General features: G+C 37.6%; 1 protein-coding gene across 4 annotated transcripts in view; it reads left to right on the top strand.

Moving 5' to 3' along the window:
- The window catches only part of RASAL2 (RAS protein activator like 2), a 379,074-nt gene that overhangs the window by 348,508 nt on the left and 12,235 nt on the right, over positions 1-18,331 (top strand). For 2 of the 4 annotated variants that reach the window (XM_060132664.1, XM_060132674.1), the window contains exons 10-16: positions 1,720-1,864; positions 2,514-2,750; positions 4,714-4,915; positions 7,184-7,383; positions 8,159-9,020; positions 15,757-15,891; positions 17,964-18,166. In XM_060132664.1, the coding sequence (XP_059988647.1) occupies positions 1,720-1,864; positions 2,514-2,750; positions 4,714-4,915; positions 7,184-7,383; positions 8,159-9,020; positions 15,757-15,891; positions 17,964-18,166 (1,984 nt within the window). Of the gene's footprint in view, positions 1-1,719; positions 1,865-2,513; positions 2,751-4,713; positions 4,916-7,183; positions 7,384-8,158; positions 9,027-15,756; positions 15,892-17,963; positions 18,167-18,331 lie in introns of all 4 variants that reach the window. The other 2 variants (XM_060132692.1, XM_060132683.1) reach the window with 2 other exon arrangements.

Genomic DNA, 18,331 nt, shown 5'->3' with positions numbered 1-18,331 from the left:
AGGTATAACTCACCTAGGTATAAGCTGAATATTAATGATATAAATTTAGAGGTGGATTGATTTTTACATGAAGTATTTGACATTGATGACTTATTTTTAAATTCAGGTACTCTTTAAATGAGGTAAATTCTGTGGGAGCACATAGCATAGGTGATGTTGAGAACATGTTCAATAGAAATCCTGTGAGAGTTGGTAAACATTTTTAAAAGGCTTTTACCAGTTTTGATTATTTCACTCTATGAAAAGTTATTCTAAATTTACAAGGTTTGTACATAACAATACTTATTATATGGAGCCCCTACTAAGTACCAGGCACCATATCAGACACTTTTCTTTTCATGCACTATTTTCAGATCCTCACCATAGCTCTAGAGGGTTGGAGTGATTAATGCTATTTTCCAAATAAAGCACCCAAAACTCAGACTAGTTAAGTGACTTCTCATGGCCCCACAGTTGGTTAAGTGATGGGTCCAGGATTTGACCCTAGATCTTTCTGACTCCAAAGCCTTTACTTTTTCTCTGCACCACTTTCTTTTCTGTGCATCACTTAGATTCCTCTTCTCCAAGCATTGTTCTTCCAAATAATCAGTTCCCATTCTTGTATCACAGCTATTTTTTAAATCTTTCATTTATCCTAGTACTAACCATTTTGATAGAAAATGCTCTTTGATATTGCTGCTGCCACTTAATTTTTTATAGGAATTACTGTTCACTTTCATGAAATCTATTAATAACTAGCCTGAACTTCAGTTAATATAAGCAGATTTGAAAGGAGCTGTGAAAGTTCTACTCCTCTGTCATAAAGACCTATAAAAAACAAAAAATAAAAACATACTACCATCTCTAACAAATATTTATTGAGCCCCTGCAATGCTTTGGAAGCTATTTAATAGGCTTGGGATTTGAACATGAATAGAACCCAGTCCCTGACCTTCAATGGTATTCATCCTAAAGATGAGATAGGCGTGTGAACAAATAAGCACAAAACAGTGTGAAACATAGAACAGAACAAATACATGGTATAGTGCATGGTGGAGGATAAACAGGTGATAAACAGGTAAGGTAAGCATTTGCTCTTTCAGGAAATACTGGGCATATCTCTATAGAGGCTAAGATATATGAACAGGGCGTCTAAGCTAAATTTATTTGGAAAAACATCCAAATTATATAAAGAGATGCTCTGCTATGTGCTATGTTGAATGACTATCCCCATTAGGAGAGGTAAGCCTAGAGACCCTTACTTGAATCTGTGTTTGCACCAGTATTAGCAGTTAAAAGCATAGGTAAGCTAATCATTCAAACTTGGGTTGTTTATTCTTCTAAAATAGTAACAACATTATTCATAAGGTAAAGAGGCTTTATAATAAGTAATGATTTCCTGCTATTTAAATATATTTGTGATTTCAGATAAAAGATTTAAAGTTGTAGCATTTTTTAAAGTAGTTGCATTATTCTTTTTGTAAATACCATGATGATGATGTTAATGAGTGCTGTTTTTCCACTTCCAGAGTAAGGAAAATAAACATGACGTATAGGAGGTGGTATCTCTTGGGTTCCAGAGCAATAACCCTTCGTGAACAGTGTTTTGTGCCCTCCATGTCAGGCATCAGAACGAATTCCCCATTACACATTTTAGTACAGAAATCCTACATTCTTTTATTCTCTTCAGGAAGACACTATTTATAGTTATACTGTCCGTCATCTTCTCTCTCGAAATAGGGGAGTTCATCAAAGCTTTGTATGAGTCAGATGAAAACTGTGAAGTGGATCCCAGCAAATGTTCATCTAGTGAACTGATAGACCATCAGAGCAACCTGAAAATGTGCTGTGAGCTGGCTTTCTGCAAGATCATCAACTCTTACTGGTGAGCTGCTGTCGGTGCTTCACTCCCTGCTATTGGAACTTCAGTTTTTCAATATGAGTTATCACAGTGTTAACTGTTATTTCCCAACCAAAGGAAGGACTTATGGGAAAAATTGAAAGTTTCCCTAATACAGTTTTGTCTAAAATCTAAATCTCTCTTGTAAGCAGAAGTTGCTCTGAACTATCCACATAAATATAATATTTCCCCAGAATATTAGCACCACATTCTCGAATACCAAAAGTATTTTGAGGACTTTTAAACATATTTACTAGTGTCAAACAAATGTGTTAATGATTTTTGATCATTATTCTAACCCCAGCAATTGGTGAGATTTTGGAAGCTTTTTGATGAACAGTCTTTAGAGAGATTATGATGAGCTGTAGTAAACTAAATGGTTTAGTGAGGAGCCTCATGCCATTTTCCCACTTTGCAAACCTAAGTTTACACTAATTCCTGAGTTTTGTAGCTTTGGGTTTCTGGTCTCCCATCTGGACGTCTATGAATTTTCCACCACTTCTCAGGCATGAATCAGACAGAAGCTCTCTCTATTAGGCCCTCCTCATAGCCTGGCTCTGTTGGGCCAGAATGGGATCACCTGTGCTTCCTTGGGTTCTAGTACTTTTATATTTGGTCCTTCTTCCTTCCCCAGTGTTTTCCCTCGTGAGTTGAAAGAAGTGTTTGCATCCTGGAAGCAGCAGTGCCTGAACCGCAGCAAGCAAGACATCAGCGAGCGGCTCATCAGTGCCTCGTTGTTTCTCCGTTTTCTGTGCCCGGCCATCATGTCTCCCAGTCTCTTCAACCTCATGCAGGAATATCCTGATGACCGCACATCTCGGACTCTAACTCTCATTGCCAAGGTCATCCAGAACCTGGCCAACTTTGCCAAGTAGGTGTCACTACCATAACCACTTTTTAACAACATTATTTAAAAAGTACATGAGGCCTAACCTTTGGATGAGCATGGGGTGCCTCGTAACTCATGTTACATGATTTTTATTGTGGTATTATTAAAAATAGCAAAAAAATTGTAATCAATTTGAATATTCACTTTATAGAGGAATGGTTAAGTAGTCTGTGCATTCAGTGGAATATTTGCAGCCACTGCAAGTTGTGTTTACAAAGAACCAATAATATGCAAAATGATACAGATATAATTATATTAAATGAAAAGTTTTATTAAAAACTCCAGCCAAGGGCTTCCCTGGTGGCGCAGTGGTTGAGAGTCCGCCTGCCGATGCGGGGGACGCGGGTTCGTGCCCCGGTCTGGGAAGATCCCACATGCCGCGGAGTGGCTGGGCCCGTGAGCCATGGCCGCTGAGCCTGCGCGTCCGGAGCCTGTGCTCCGCAACGGGAGAAGCCACAACAGTGAGAGACCCGCGTATCGCAAAAAAAAAAAAAACTCCAGCCAAAAAAAAAAAGATAGGATACCAAATGGTGCGTATACTTTTATCCCAACAATATGAAAACACAAAAACCTAAGTATAGGAACATTGGGAAGAGCAATCAGTCAAAATTCTATGGTTACATTATCTAAGACAAGTGGCCTGGCCCCTTCAAAAAGTCAATATCATGAAAAATGGAAAAGATGGAGGGAGGACTGTTCTAGATTAAAAGAGACAATGCATTGCTTGAATCTTAATTGGATCTGAACTGGAACAAACATTTATAAAAATCATTTTGGGGACAATTGGTAAAATTTAAATATGAACTACATATGAGATAATTTATAAATAATGTCTTTTAAAAGTTTTAGTGACAGTAGCATTGGTTTATGTAAGCGGTTTTCCTTATTCTGGAGAAATAGGTGCTAATGTACTTAGAGGCTATGTCTGCAACTTAGTTTAAAATGGTTCAATCAAAAAAAGAGAAGAGAGTGAAAACAAACGGCAAAATGGGAACAGTTGGTTAATATAGGTGAATGGCATATGGGTGTACGTTGTATATTCTTCGAACTTTTCTGTAGCTTTCAACTTTTTCAAGAGAAGTTAGGAGAAAGCAGTTGGAGAAGAAATGCACTGAACTGTAAATAGCAGATGTTTGGGTGGTGGAATGGGTACACCTACCCTTTTTTCCTTCCACTTTTCATTGTTTTCAATTTTTTCTTAAGTTTGTATAATTTTTATAATTTATAGAAAACAATTTTAAGAAATCACTGAGAAGCAATTCACACTGGCAAAATCGATCCCAGATTTACTCAGTATTGAAGCTTAAGTACAAGTTTCTAGTAGCAATGTATTGAAGGAAAAGATTAGAACTTCAATGAGATACATTGTTTTGTAGCATGTGGCTTTTTAGAAGTGCACTATTTTAACTTTGTGTGCTCTATATATATGCTAACACAGAAATATACATGTTTACCCATATTTGAGCTAATTCTTGTAAAAATTGTTTCTAGTTTATTTTGGAACATGTTTTATGGACTTAAACTAGGCCTGGAAGATAGCTAGAACCTAGATAGGCAAAGAAGAGAGGAAGTTCTCTAGTAGAAATAAATAGCATGAGCAAAGGCTTGGAGAAGAAAAAGAGTATAATGTATTTGGGGGACTTTGAAGAAGCTAGCAATATTGAAGGTTTATACTGATAATGAATGTTTACAATGGCTTTAAATACCAGGAAAAAAGGATTTTGTCTTTACCCTATAGAGAATAGAAAGCTATTCAAAGTTTTTGACTATTAATATAATATTAAGAAAGTATGTTTTAGTATTTATCACTTATAGATAATAAACAAATTAGTCACCTCCCCAAAATTAAAAAAAAAAATGTATAGGTCTATGTAAAGTCAATTCAAAATGATCACATCTCTTTTCCTGAATATGTTCTTTCTCATTTTCTCTCCCTCTACTTCAGATTTGGTAACAAAGAGGAATACATGGCATTCATGAATGATTTTTTAGAACACGAATGGGGTGGAATGAAGCGCTTTCTTTTGGAGATCTCTAATCCGGACACCATCTCAAACACCCCAGGCTTTGATGGTTACATTGATCTGGGCCGAGAGCTTTCAGTTTTGCATTCCTTACTGTGGGAAGTAGTTTCCCAACTTGATAAGGTAAAGTAGGCGGGAAGGGTAACAGGAGATGGGAGGTAGAGAACCCTAATGTACCTGGATTCTGGAGAATATCTACAGAGTAATCACATTCATGCTTTCTGCTTGTTGAAAGCAACCTTTTGCCCTAGAAGTCTGGGAGGAAATAGTTTTGATTTCTGAGTAAAATATGTGCCCTACAAACCAGGAAATTCTAATAAGCCACAAAATTATTAACATATATTTTTAAGTAGTTACCTGAATTAATGGAGTATATATTTCTATAAACAAATATGTTTGTGTATTTGCCTAGAAACTAATATCAAATATTGTTGTATGAAGCCTTATTCATGTATAGTAGAGTGAGAAGAAACTTCATGTAGTAATTTCTAACGGAACTGTGGACTTAGAAAAATACTGAGACTATCACGTTTAAGTAACTTACCATGAGATTTATTTTTATCATGCAAGTCAGAGGGTTTAATATAACTATTAGTACCTATAGAGTTATGTGGGATCTGAAAATCCTGATGTTTTCTTTTCATCTGTAGATGTGAATTAAGAATAGAGAAAACAATTATCATTTTTAATCATTTATTTTCTGACTATAAGCTAAGAATTTTTTTGTATACCATATTAATAACTAAATATATACCATGCCAATCATTTTCTTCCTTCTCGAATTTTGCAAAGAGGAATAGAATTTGTTATGGAAAACAGTCTAACAGACTCTGGCTAGGTTTATCACAATAAGTATTTATTGATGTTTTTGTTTGCTGCAGCTACTTTATAAATATCTGTGGTGGTATGTTAGAATAACTTCAAAAAACAAAGTTATTTTTCTGTGATAAGAATTTGTTTATTTGTTTTCCTCCGTTTTCCTATTATCTTTATTTTTTTTGAGTCAGAACATTTTTTATTTTTTGAATTTTATTTTATTTTTTAATACAGCAGGTTCTTATTAGTTATCTATTTTATACATGTTAGTGTATATATGTCAATCCCAATCTCCCAATTCATCCCACCACCACCACCACCCCCAATTATCTTTAAAAACATTGCACCAATAAAATGAGGGAGAGGGGAGTAAAACCTATTAACAAAGACCACCTTCCTGAGGAAATATAAATGGTAGGGTGTCCACTGGTGCCCAAAACATTTGTAAAATAATAACCTGTTTCTTATTCTCAAGGACCCCTTCTTAACTTTTAGAAATGCTAGCTAGATTTTAAGTTGCAGCTATGCCGAGGGTAAATTCCTTGGATATGAATCATGGCTCAAGAGAGTCAAGCAAGTAAAGACATTCTTCAGATGGCACTGTACTCATTTGAGCAGGGTAGAAGAGTCTGTTGAGAAGACAACGAAAACCCGGAGGCAGCCATGTAAAACTGCCTCATGGATGAAGGTTCCCATAAGACCCCATGAGAATGAGAATTCCCCAAAGAAAAAAATGATTGAGATGGATAAAGCAAATCATAAAAAGTTATTCTTCACTGAATAACTGCATCAGTGGGATGCAGATACAGTTATCTTCTGAAATCAACCTGGTTTATTCAGGGTCAAGGTCTTTTTAACAGGCTTTGCTGTGTAAACACACGTTCTCCTTTTTAATTTCTGTTTGGTCCTGGGAACCAGCAGTACATCTATCTAGACACATCTCATAGATGTGTCATAACTTTGCTGTTTAAATTTTTTTAAAAAAATTGTCTTGCTGATGCAAACTCAGCTGGCAGTAGGTCAGGGTTCCCAAGATTAAATGGCTAGTGGATGGCAATATCAACTGTGTGCCCTGCAGTGCTCTGGACCCCTGAATGCAACACCTTCTTGTATGTCGGCATGCATTTCTTTCCTCACATGATCCCTTTTCTTTGGAAGTTTCATCACACTAGCCAATCCTCTGGTCTTAAAGTTCTTTTTGGTTAGAAGGTGTTTGGTTCTTCCCCTACCCTCCCCCACCTTGATCTACCAGCCTCCCAAAGATTTAGTTTGCTTTGCATGTCTATTTTAGTTGGAATGGCAATAGTTTGGTTGTTTTGAGCATGTCTTTTAATTTTTATTTGCATAATCCTAATTTCTATTTCCTTTCTTTCCTCAATGTCTGCTGCATCTTGTTTCGCCTCCTCCATTCATCTCGACGCCATGGTTCTGCTGCTCCATAACAATGCATTATGAACCTGCCACTCCCATATGCAAACACCTACCCTTCCCTCCAACCTCCACCCCTCCATCAATGGGCATCGTTGTCCCAAAAACAATCTGTGGTGGATATCGCAATGCTTATTATCCAATTAGGGTGAAAATTCCTTCCTACAGGCGACCGTGGCAAAATTGGGACCTCTCCCTCGTGTTCTTGCTGATATTACCAAATCTCTGACTAATCCTACACCAATACAACAGCAACTGAGACGCTTCACTGAGCATAACTCCAGTCCAAATGTCAGTGGAAGCCTCTCCTCTGGGCTGCAGAAAATTTTTGAAGACCCTACTGACAGGTATGAATTTCAGAGAGAATTGGAACTACTTATCTCAGAGGGAGATAATATGTAGAGATTTGGGAAAAATCTATTTAACTTACTTGTTGAATTTACAACTTTAAAATCATGAGCAGTTGGAAAGAATCTTCTGAGATAAATCCAATTGTTTGTCATAATAATACACATGATCTAGGATACTTATTTTCTAGAATGATATTGTAGAGTTATATTCAACAAACTTATAAAAAGAACCTATGTCCTGCTTAATGGAAGACTAAGAGCTCTATGAAATTGATATTTTCAGGTGTTGTAGCGCTCAAAACTCTGAGAACCTCAGTGAAAAATATTTTAGAGCTGGCTGTGTCAGCTGAACAGGTAGATACAGTGTTGATGCTTAGACTTTGTTTTCTGTATTGGCAAGACTTGTGTCTTTAGTAGGGACCCTTTGGTTGTGTACTCAGGGCTTCTCGAAGGTTTAGACAGAACCAATTAACTATGAATTGGAATACCTTGGGAGGTGTAAAACCTAACTAGGCAATTATTGGAATTCTAGTAAAAATCTAAGACAGGGATGGAGTGGTCTATACAGTGTTATTCTCCGCCTTTGAAGAAAAACTAAAAATGTTGGATCTTATCCTAAGAATTGTGATGATGAAATCTGTGTTTAGAAACCAATGTAAGTCTCCACACCAGACCTCTGAGCCTTCTGAAGAGTTCATGTGCTTGAGTTGAGGAATCTTAACTCCGTTGAATTTGCCTCAGGAGTAATTAAGGGTCCTTTCTTTTTCCACAGTGATTTGCATAAACTAAAATCTCCAAGCCAGGACAACACAGATAGCTATTTCAGAGGGAAAACGTTATTGCTGGTTCAACAAGCCTCCTCCCAGAGCATGACTTACTCTGAAAAGGATGAAAAGGAAAATAGCCTTCCTAATGGCCGGAGCATCTCCCTCATGGACCTTCAGGACACTCATGCCGCCCAAGTGGAGCATGCGTCTGTCATGCTTGACATGCCAATGCGCCTGACTGGAAGCCAGCTTTCCATAACCCAGGTGGCCAGCATCAAACAACTTCGGGAAACCCAGAGCACTCCCCAGAGCGCACCCCAAGTGCGAAGGCCCCTGCACCCAGCCTTGAACCAGCCAGGCAGCCTCCAGCCCTTGTCATTCCAGAACCCTGTCTATCACCTCAATAACCCAATTCCAGCAATGCCAAAGGCCTCTGTGGATTCCAGTTTGGAGAACCTAAGCACTGCCAGTTCCAGGAGCCAAAGTAACAGTGAAGACTTCAAACTCAGTGGACCCAGCAATAGCAGCATGGAAGATTTCACTAAACGTAGCACTCAGAGTGAGGACTTCTCCAGGCGGCACACTGTGTCGGACAGACACATACCTCTTGCTCTGCCACGGCAGAATAGCACGGGGCAGGCCCAGATCCGAAAAATGGACCAGGCTGGGCTAGGTGCCCGAGCCAAAGCCCCACCATCCCTGCCACACAGTGCTTCCCTACGTAGCACCGGGAGCATGTCACTGGCATCTGCAGCTCTGGTGGCCGAACCTGTGCAAAATGGGAGCCGGTCCCGGCAGCAGTCCTCTTCCTCCAGAGAGAGCCCTGTTCCCAAAGTGAGAGCGATCCAGAGACAGCAGACACAGCAGGTAGGGGTGAGCGCTGGAGGGGGCTGCCAGGTACTTGGTCCAACTGTTTCCTTGGTTCTTTATATATAAATCATTGAGAAATCCAATTGCTAGCAGGGCTTCCACTTAAAACTATTTTTTGCAACCTTTTAATGGAAGAGGAAATGAAAAGTTTGGGAGGCTTCTGGCTAGATGAGGCAGCAGAATGTAGCTTGCCTCATTACTCTTAGGAGACTGTAACAACCACTCCAGGGGCCTTTCTGTCTCTTCAAGCAGCAGAGCTGTGATCTCAGCACTGAGAACAATCTGTGAGGTTGAGTAATAATTAGACACTTAAGCTGTGAATCTGCAGGCCAGATCAACTAGGATATATTTTGGGAATCTGGACATTAATCCTCCTTAATTTTTTTTCTTAAGTTTCCAGAATAAAGTTTTGCACTTTCAGCCAAGAGTTTAACGTAACTGCTCTCTACTCCATCCCCCAACTCCCTCTGGAAGTAGTAAGTCCCCGTGTGCCCTTTCCTGGAAATGGCTAGAAAAATAAACAACTGAGCACCTATAGAAGCAAGGTAAAGAAGAGAGGTAAAAAGATAGAAACACAGGTGGTTGACAAGTATTCTCTAAACATTTATGAAAATCTCTTATATTTCTATTTACATGGACAAGCCCAGCTCGTGTCTCACCTAAATTTAATATAAGATGATCAAACTTTTTTCTTCACAAATAAAAATGTTCCTTAAGAATTTTATCATCTCTTCTTTACAGATTACATTTTGAGGCACCAATCCATATTTGCTCTTGAAATAAACTAAGAACCTTATAAATGCATATATATACATATCTTACTTTCATCTAGAAAAGATTTTTCTCCAAAAAAAGCTTTGTTGAAGTTTTTTTGAAACCTAATCCTACTTTATTTGTATTAGGGAGCTTTGTGATTAGAAGAGTTCTATGACAAATCCTTTTGTCAGCAGAATCACTGGTCAGAGGAGACTGCAGTGAGACCCCCAATGTATCTCTTTAGTATATTTGCGTTTTTATAGGTAGGCATTTACTGATTGGGCTGCTTCTGCCACCACTCTGCTGTGGTCAGAGCCCTTGCCTCTACTTTGATAATTATTGTTTAAAAAAAAAATTAGAACATTTACAGAATCCTTAGATAAAGAAGTAGAAGAAGGGATGAAAACTTAAGCTGATTCTGGTAGGCAACTTCCTGGGCAAAACCTCCTAGTTGGTCAGTTCTTTCCTGAGAAATAAACTTTTTCTTCAGTCTTAAATTTTTCATTTTTATTTTGTTATATTTCCCCAAATTTCACCAATTCATTTGATTTAATACACATTTTAATTTAAAGAAAAGGAAAAAAGATTATACTCTATTAATTTACATAATGATTATATTATATAATTTTTTCCTTTGCTTTAAATGAAAATGCTTTTATATATATATCTTTTATATATATGTCATATATGTACATTTAATTTACGTTAGGAGGCTATCAGTCTCTCCCATCTTATTGTGAATTAGTTTCCATACTTTGATTTTATGCTAGCTTCTAGTTGAGATCAACCCCTTTCAGAGAATTAAATTGTTGACTGAGAGGAGAAAAGAAAGATAAGTAATTTCAGAGATGCAGTACTGTGTGGAGGCAGATGTCTACGTGGGGGTTTAGTGCAGCTTGAAGGCCCTGAGGATGAGATAAGGAGTAGAGAAGAATATCAGATTGGCAGAGAGGGGCAAGACAGGGCACAGGGTGGGCCCTCTGCCTACTTTTCAAAGGTGGATTTAGTCCCAGCCCTGGAGAGAAAAGAAGAATGCTTACCCTTCCCTCCTGTATCATGTTGTCCTCAATTCCCAGGACCCGTGACTCAGACTGACTGTTAATAGATATTGTAAATTAAATAGCCTTTTGTGTGATCATCGGAAATGAATTGTCATTTATAATATCTGTGCTGTAGGAAAATATAACACCTATCATATAAGCACTACGTGTTTCTGTGCGTGAATAGAAAGCTGTTTGAATAGATGGGAGGTAGGAAATGCATATATGGTCTTCAGACAACCAATTAAAATACTTTTGAGCCATAGCCATTAATGAGCTTGGGAATGTCTATGTTATGTTGGCATGAAGTGAGGCATAGCCACAGCACAGCTTTACATATTCAGCCCTGTTTGTGCCTTTGCTGGTGCTGCCACTGTCATACCAGTTAAACCATAAATCACTGTATTTTGATTGCTCAATTTTCTGTTTTTTCTACACTGGCTTTTTCTATGCAGATGTTTTATTCTTTCAAACGTATGTTATTATTTTTTTTGTTCCTTATCATTCTTGCTTGCTTTTCTCATCTCAGTCCCATGAAGCCTCTGATGTTCTATATAATCAGCACATTTTTTACGTAAATTCCTTTACATATTTTAATTGCAAATTGTGTTGGGGAATTCTTCTCTCCCAAAAACTGGAGGATTTCTTTGTGGGGATTGTTCTGCCGGCATTTGTAATTATTGGAGGTTTTGTCCCATGCAAATTCCATTTGTATCTTAGCACAAAGGAGCGGCCATTGTTGGCAATGTAACTAGCTTCAGTCTTCTCCATTTGCTGAGTAGGAAGGAAATAAAATCCTAGTTTTACAGAGAAGGAATTTTTTGACCCTTTTCGGCCTCTGTTTGGATTTCTTTTTAATCATTTTCCTCTCCATCTTGTTTTTTTGTGTATCATGTATTCTGTGCACATAATAGACTCTATTTACAATATATGAGTTGTTCAGATTATAGCGTGTTACCTAACCTTAGAAATTCTAATTTGAAGAGACTTTTTAAATAGGTATTTGACAAGCCTATCAGAATGATGCTACAGTTTTCACATTTGGATTTGTTGAACCCTCGCCTAACCAACCTCTTCAAGGATTCTCAGTTTACTTACTAATTTAGTCAGCTCTTTCTTTGGTGTTGATAGCAATAGTGTTATTCATTTATGGGAACCTGACTATTTCAGACTATGGAGAAGCTGAAAGCAACAAGTCTTATTTATATCTAGTAAATAAACAGGGAACCGGCCTGTTCTCAGTCATCCTCAGCATAGCCAGGCTAACTGTAGGATCAGTGAAACTGCTTTCTCAGGCCCTTTTGCCCTAAAGCGTTATTATTTTTCCCAGAGAAACCCTATAAAAGCTTTATCTCAAAAGGGTGATATTCCTAATAGGAATCCGTGCTCCTTTTCATTTTGTCTTTTTCATCCTTCATTTTCTTTAATGATCCACTGTTGGAAGTCAATGAAGAAAATGCTCTTCTTAAGGCTATAGCTAAGCAAGATGGCATCTGAAACATTTACCAACCTCTTTTCTCAATTTCTTTGACTATAAACTAGAGGTAATAAATTTTGTTAGCTATCCAGCTTATAAAGGAGATAGAACAATCACTGAGGAAAAGCCTTTGATGTACTTCCAAAGGATTAGAGGAAAAACATAGGGTATCCTTCTCTTAGTAATAAATTATACTTTGGTAATGAATTCTAAAGAGAATCCAAAGTAATAATAAATGAATAATATTTTATTGAGCATCAATTGTGCAATGACATAGTCACTACCATTCCAAAAGAAAAAAAATTCTATGATATATGGTGCCGTGCTTCAAGGGTTGACAGTCTAATCAGGAAATAAGACCAGCACTCAGAAGACCAATCAAGTAGATGTAAAAGACAGTATATAGTTCTTTCATATGAAGAACATATTACAATAAAAAATAATTTTGAAAAAAATTTTGAAATAAAAATCACCTCCATAGTCTTCAATGTAGATAAAACTATTTCTGATTTGTTCAATATTACTTTTCTGCTCTTTATAATTATGTAAAGGTTTTATCATAAGTACAAGGAATAGTTATATTAGTCTGATTTATTTTTTTAAAACTTATTGACCACCTACCGTATGCCATGCAAAGTGCTAGGGTATATGAGGAAGTGGTTGAAAAACAGATTCAACCAATAAAATAGGAATAGACTGGACTGCCCAGTTCCCATTGTACACTGTCTCATAATTCACTGGACATTGTTAGTCCTTCTGAAGATATGGTAGCTACCACCAACACCAGTGAAATGAACCAACTCTGTTTTTACAGCTTCTCACTTTATATTTTATGCCTAGATTACCTAAGAAGTTGTTTTTAATATGCTTTTAGGGGCTAAGATCTCTCTTTAGTATGTTCTTAGGGATACTATTAGCTTGTACTGCGTTTATTGGCATTCAATAAATAGTTACTCGTAACAAATCACAGGGGAAGAAAGTTCTTGCGAACAACATATTGTTAACTATAAAGCAGAAAGCTACTGAATTAGCTTCCTTGAAGTTACAAATTCCAAACATTAAAGTTATTCATTTTAGTGGCTACTTTATCTCAAGCAGCAGCTGAATAGAAAATCCTGGTTTCACAGAAAAGCAGCTCTCCTGTGCCCTATGTGGTAAAGGGATAAGATTCTAAAATTAAAAAGGCATTTGTCTCCTTTAAGTATTGACTTTCTATTAATTTTTAAAGACTCAGAACCATAATATTTTGCCTTTCAGGTGTACATATATCAAATAAAAACCTAAACCCCTTTTTAAACTATTTTTCTCTAAATACTAAAGCAATTTATTGTGCTCCACTTTCAAAATCCAGTAGGGGGAGAACTAGAGGGTGTGTGTGTGTGTGTGTGTGTGTGTGTGTGTGTGTGTCTGTGTGTGTGTGTGTGTGTGTGTGTGTGTGTGTGTGTGTGAAGTACCTTGTAGTTTACAAACTGCTTTTACATGCCATCTCATTTGTTTCTCATAACTTTTGAAGTAGATAATTATTATCTTTTTTAATATAAATGATACTATAGTCTATAGGTCAGTGTTTCCAAAGTGTGATACTCAAAACTATTTAAATATACAAGGTATTTAATCAATCATTTAATTATTTTAACACATATTAGAAAAATATCTAACTATTAATATAAAATGTATTTATAAATTTATAATATATATAACATTAAACTCATGATTTTACTGATAATATTGCTTAGCATAAGGACTTAGCTAACTGAAAAAGGTTGTTTTAAAGAGATGATAAATAATATATCAGTGACAACGTGGTTATGACAAAAATAATGAGAATGATACACAAATGAATGAAGTATAAGAAGCCTGCCTACCATAGTGGAGATGAAGGTAGACTTTTTAAGAACTGAGGGTACTGAAGTTTAAGATATGTTTATGTTTTTCTTGACACAGTGGAGAAAATGGCTTTAAAGAAGGAATTTCTAAAAGTTCATTCACCGTTGCTTGTGTGTGCCTCAGGCATGAAGCTGTTTTTTATCGATATGTATCTGTAATCTGTTTGTAAATCAGCCAAACCAGGTTCTTCTTCAAACCTTTAGGAAATACCCTCATACTACTTTTGTATGAATATTTTTTAAAGTCTCCCCCAAATAACCTTTTTGTCTCTGCAACCAATTTTTTTCATCTAGTCTTTCTAAATCTCAAAGTCATCAAGATACCCCTTATTTTAAAATATCTATATATTTAGAGTTTAACCGGGTTTTATTCCAAAATGACATAAAGATTCTTAAGGTACATAGCTCTGCATGGGAGAGAAAATTCCCTTCCAATTATTTATAGAGTATTGGTCCTCAAAATAGAAATTCATTTTAATTATAAAAAGGCTAACTCACATAAAAATGCTTTGTTCTGTCTATCTGTCTCTTTCTTCTCAAGAAAGCCAGAGAAAAAGAATTTGTTGTCTATTTCTAGCACTGTTTATGGAGAAAGCACTAATGTTCAGTAGCCCAATATAAATTGTCATATCCAGGGCCAGTTTTCTAAGCATAAATACAGTAATAACATCTAAGTTCTATAGTACTCCATAGTTTCCAAAGAACTTTCACATACATTATATTGTTCAGTCCTTAGAACTCCCTGGGAGATGGTCAGGATAGGTGGTGATGGTAGTGGTAGCCCTATTCAATAGATTTGGAAAAAAGTATTTAAGAGATTAAGTGACAATGTAAGTAGCAGAATTGCTACTCAAAGCCAGAATTCTTATCACTCTGCATATCTATTGGAAAAGGGCAATTTATCTAGCTATCCTAACTGGATAGAAATATCCCTTAGACTATGTTGATGTCCATTGTTTTGATCCTGTATTCATCAAGAAACTTTCTGGTAAAATATGGACTTCTGAGTGATGTTAACCCATGAAGAAGTCAGTGTCTGTAAAAATGACCAATATCACTTTTTTTCTCTTTCCCTAAATGGTTGATGTGAAAATTAAGAATTTGGCATTCTGATATATAAATGGGTACCTTGTGAGTTGTTTAGCATTAATCAATTCCTTGGTTCCTGATCATCCCTGGTTAAGCAGATGTTTCCTCACCTGAGCAATCAACCATCAACTTGTGCTTTCCTTCTCTCATTCTGTCATCATCGTAATGTCATTAGGTAATGACCTAATGAAACCATTGGACTAATTAACAATTTTAAGGCCTTGGCTTTCCCTCTTTGGAGGGAAAAAATGGCAGGTTCTTAGATGTGATTTCTATTCACAAAATTTCAGAAGATTTTATCCTTGTATAAATGGATATTCTCTTCCCTCACCACCAGCCCTTGCAGTAACAAAATATTATTTAGAACTGGGAACATTTAACAGAAAACAGGGATCACAATAATGTCTTCTAAGAATAGCTCTCTTTGTGAAACCTAACTGTGGATGAGCTCTTTTTGGAGATGCTAATAGGTATTTCTGACGCAGGTTCAGTCACCTGTGGACTCTGCCACAATGTCCCCAGTAGAGAGGACAGCAGCCTGGGTTCTGAACAATGGGCAATATGAAGAAGATGTAGAAGAAACCGAGCAAAATCAAGATGAAGCCAAGCATGCTGAGAAGGTAGAACCTAGTCTGTCTTTATTGCCCACACAGTGATAGGCCACCCAAAGGGTCGTCTAGCCAAGGAGATGATCTCCCCAGGGTCCCCAACTTCAGCTCCACCTCTTATGTTAACCCTTATATACGTATCTGTGTATGATAATTCAGGTAGTGGCTGTGTTTGAAAATATGTGGAAATGTCCATCAAGCTGGGGTGGGAGGATTAGCTCTAATTTTTTTTTTTTTTAATATGAGGTGACTTAACTTGGAGAAAACTCTGCTACTCGTTTCTAGTCATTTTAGGTGAATATTTAGTGTTTCTGTATAACTAACCAAAGTCAAGATTACCCTCGGACTAGACTTCCTTTCTATATCTTTGTAATGATTTTGTCTTTTTTTTTGTTTATTTATTTATTTATTGGCTGCGTTGGGTCTTCGTTGCTGTGCAAGGGCTTTCTCTAGTTGCCACAAGCAGGGGTTACTCTTTGTTGCGACGTGCAGGCTTCTCATTGCAGTGGCTTCTCTTGTTGCAGAGCACAGGCTCTAGGCACATGAGCTTCAGTAGTTGTGGCTTGCAGCCTTCAGTAGTTGTGGCTCGTGGGCTCTAGAGTGCTGGCTCAGTAGTTGTGGTGCATGGGCTTAGTTGCTCCGCGGCATGTGGGAATCTTCCTGGACCAGGGCTCGAACCCGTGTCCCCTCGTTGCCAGGCAGATTCTTAAACACTGCGCCACCAGGGAAGTCCCTTTTTTTGTTTTTCTTTTCACCTTTTCTGGGTAAAGAACTTGTAACACTATAGCTGTTTTTTTAAAAGACACTGACTAAAAAAAAAAAAAGACATTATCTATTGCTTCAGTTTTGTTTCGTTTTGTTTTGTTAAGAAAAGCTGACATGAAGAATAAGGATTATCAAACAAGAACATTGACACCATGTATGGCATTACCTCATTAACAGCCAGACAAGTAGCTTCTGCTTATCAGCAGGAACCTAAACTATTCTTATTGATGTAGTCTACCTCTTCAAACTGTATAAGAACTGTCATCTTTGACCTTCTGGATTAATAAGCATAGTGTAGGACCATGACGTTGGATAAGCAGAAGCTAACTGTCTGATTGTCAATTAAATGGAATATTATGTAAAAATACATTGCATTTTACAAAGCAGCATACGGATTTGTCATTAATTACTAATGAATTTAAATAGGCCATATACAAGACAGCTTAATGCTTCTCACCTCACCCAGAAATTTGACATTCCAGTTACTCAAACCCCAACCCACAGCAGCTTCAGTACAAGAAAGGGCCACGTAACTAATTGAATTATATAAAGCTTTAGTGAATATAAATTTATATAAAGCTTTAGTGAGAAAACAGACATGTGTTCCAACAAGCAGTAGCAAACTGGGCAGATGAACGATATCATGAAAATGGGCCAAGAGGCAGTATTAATCAGCCCCAGAGAACATGTAGGCCTTTTGCTTAGAGCTTGTGACCTGAATGTTTTACACTTTTATAGCTGGGGAGAAAGCAGCAATAGCCTATTCTGCCATGAAATTCTATTTATTGATTTAGTAACTTAACATTATAGAAGTGCTGCTTGCTCTCTAAAGGGCTGGCTCTAGTAGGGTGAAAGAATGGCAGTCTGATGAGTGAAGGCATGTCAGAGATCCTGCAGTACGGGTGATGATACAGAAATCTTTTCTCACGTAGACAACTGGCTTTTGGCTTATTTTAAGTCATTTGTCAGGCTTCTAAATGCTTGATCTTTGTTTTTTCCTGCTCCCATTTGATACGGTCACAGATTGGATGTGGCTTGCAGGAACTGGTAGTTTAATGTGGAGAGTGATAACATAAATATATAGATTTGGAATGCCAAGGTAAGACTAAAAGTGTAATTTTAGGAGGCGGGCAGAGCTCCTAAGTGATGCCTGTTGATAATTTTAAAGAACGTCAGCAGCCCGTGGAATGGCAGTTCAGGCAGCATCCAGCTCCATTGCCTAGGGTTTCTATCATAAAAAGTAAATCACTAACGTCTAAAACCAGCGTAACTCCAGTATTTCTCTCCTTGTCTGTGGTGCCTCTTCTCCTCTGCTCTAGTACGAACAGGAAATTACTAAACTGAAGGAGCGCCTGCGAGTGTCCAGCCGGCGGCTAGAGGAGTATGAGCGCCGGTTGCTGGTGCAGGAGCAGCAGATGCAGAAGCTGCTGCTAGAGTACAAGGCCCGGCTGGAGGACAGCGAGGAGCGGCTGCGCAGGCAGCAGGAGGAGAAGGATAGCCAGATGAAGAGCATCATCAGCAGGTCAGAGGTCACCTGGTGGTGGACGTGGGCTAGGTAGCTAGGGCTGCAAAGAGGTGGGACGATGACCCAGAGAATCCTAAAGCAATGGCAGCAAAAGCCATTTGCAGCTCTGCATGTCCTCTGTGGTACTTGGTACAAAGGTGATGGCTGACTATATCTCTTACA

This window comes from Lagenorhynchus albirostris, chromosome 2 (genome assembly GCF_949774975.1).
Source record: "Lagenorhynchus albirostris chromosome 2, mLagAlb1.1, whole genome shotgun sequence".
Lineage (NCBI taxonomy): Eukaryota > Metazoa > Chordata > Mammalia > Artiodactyla > Delphinidae > Lagenorhynchus > Lagenorhynchus albirostris.
Note: the sequence above shows the minus strand (reverse complement) of the source record. Positions and strands in the feature narration are given on the sequence as shown.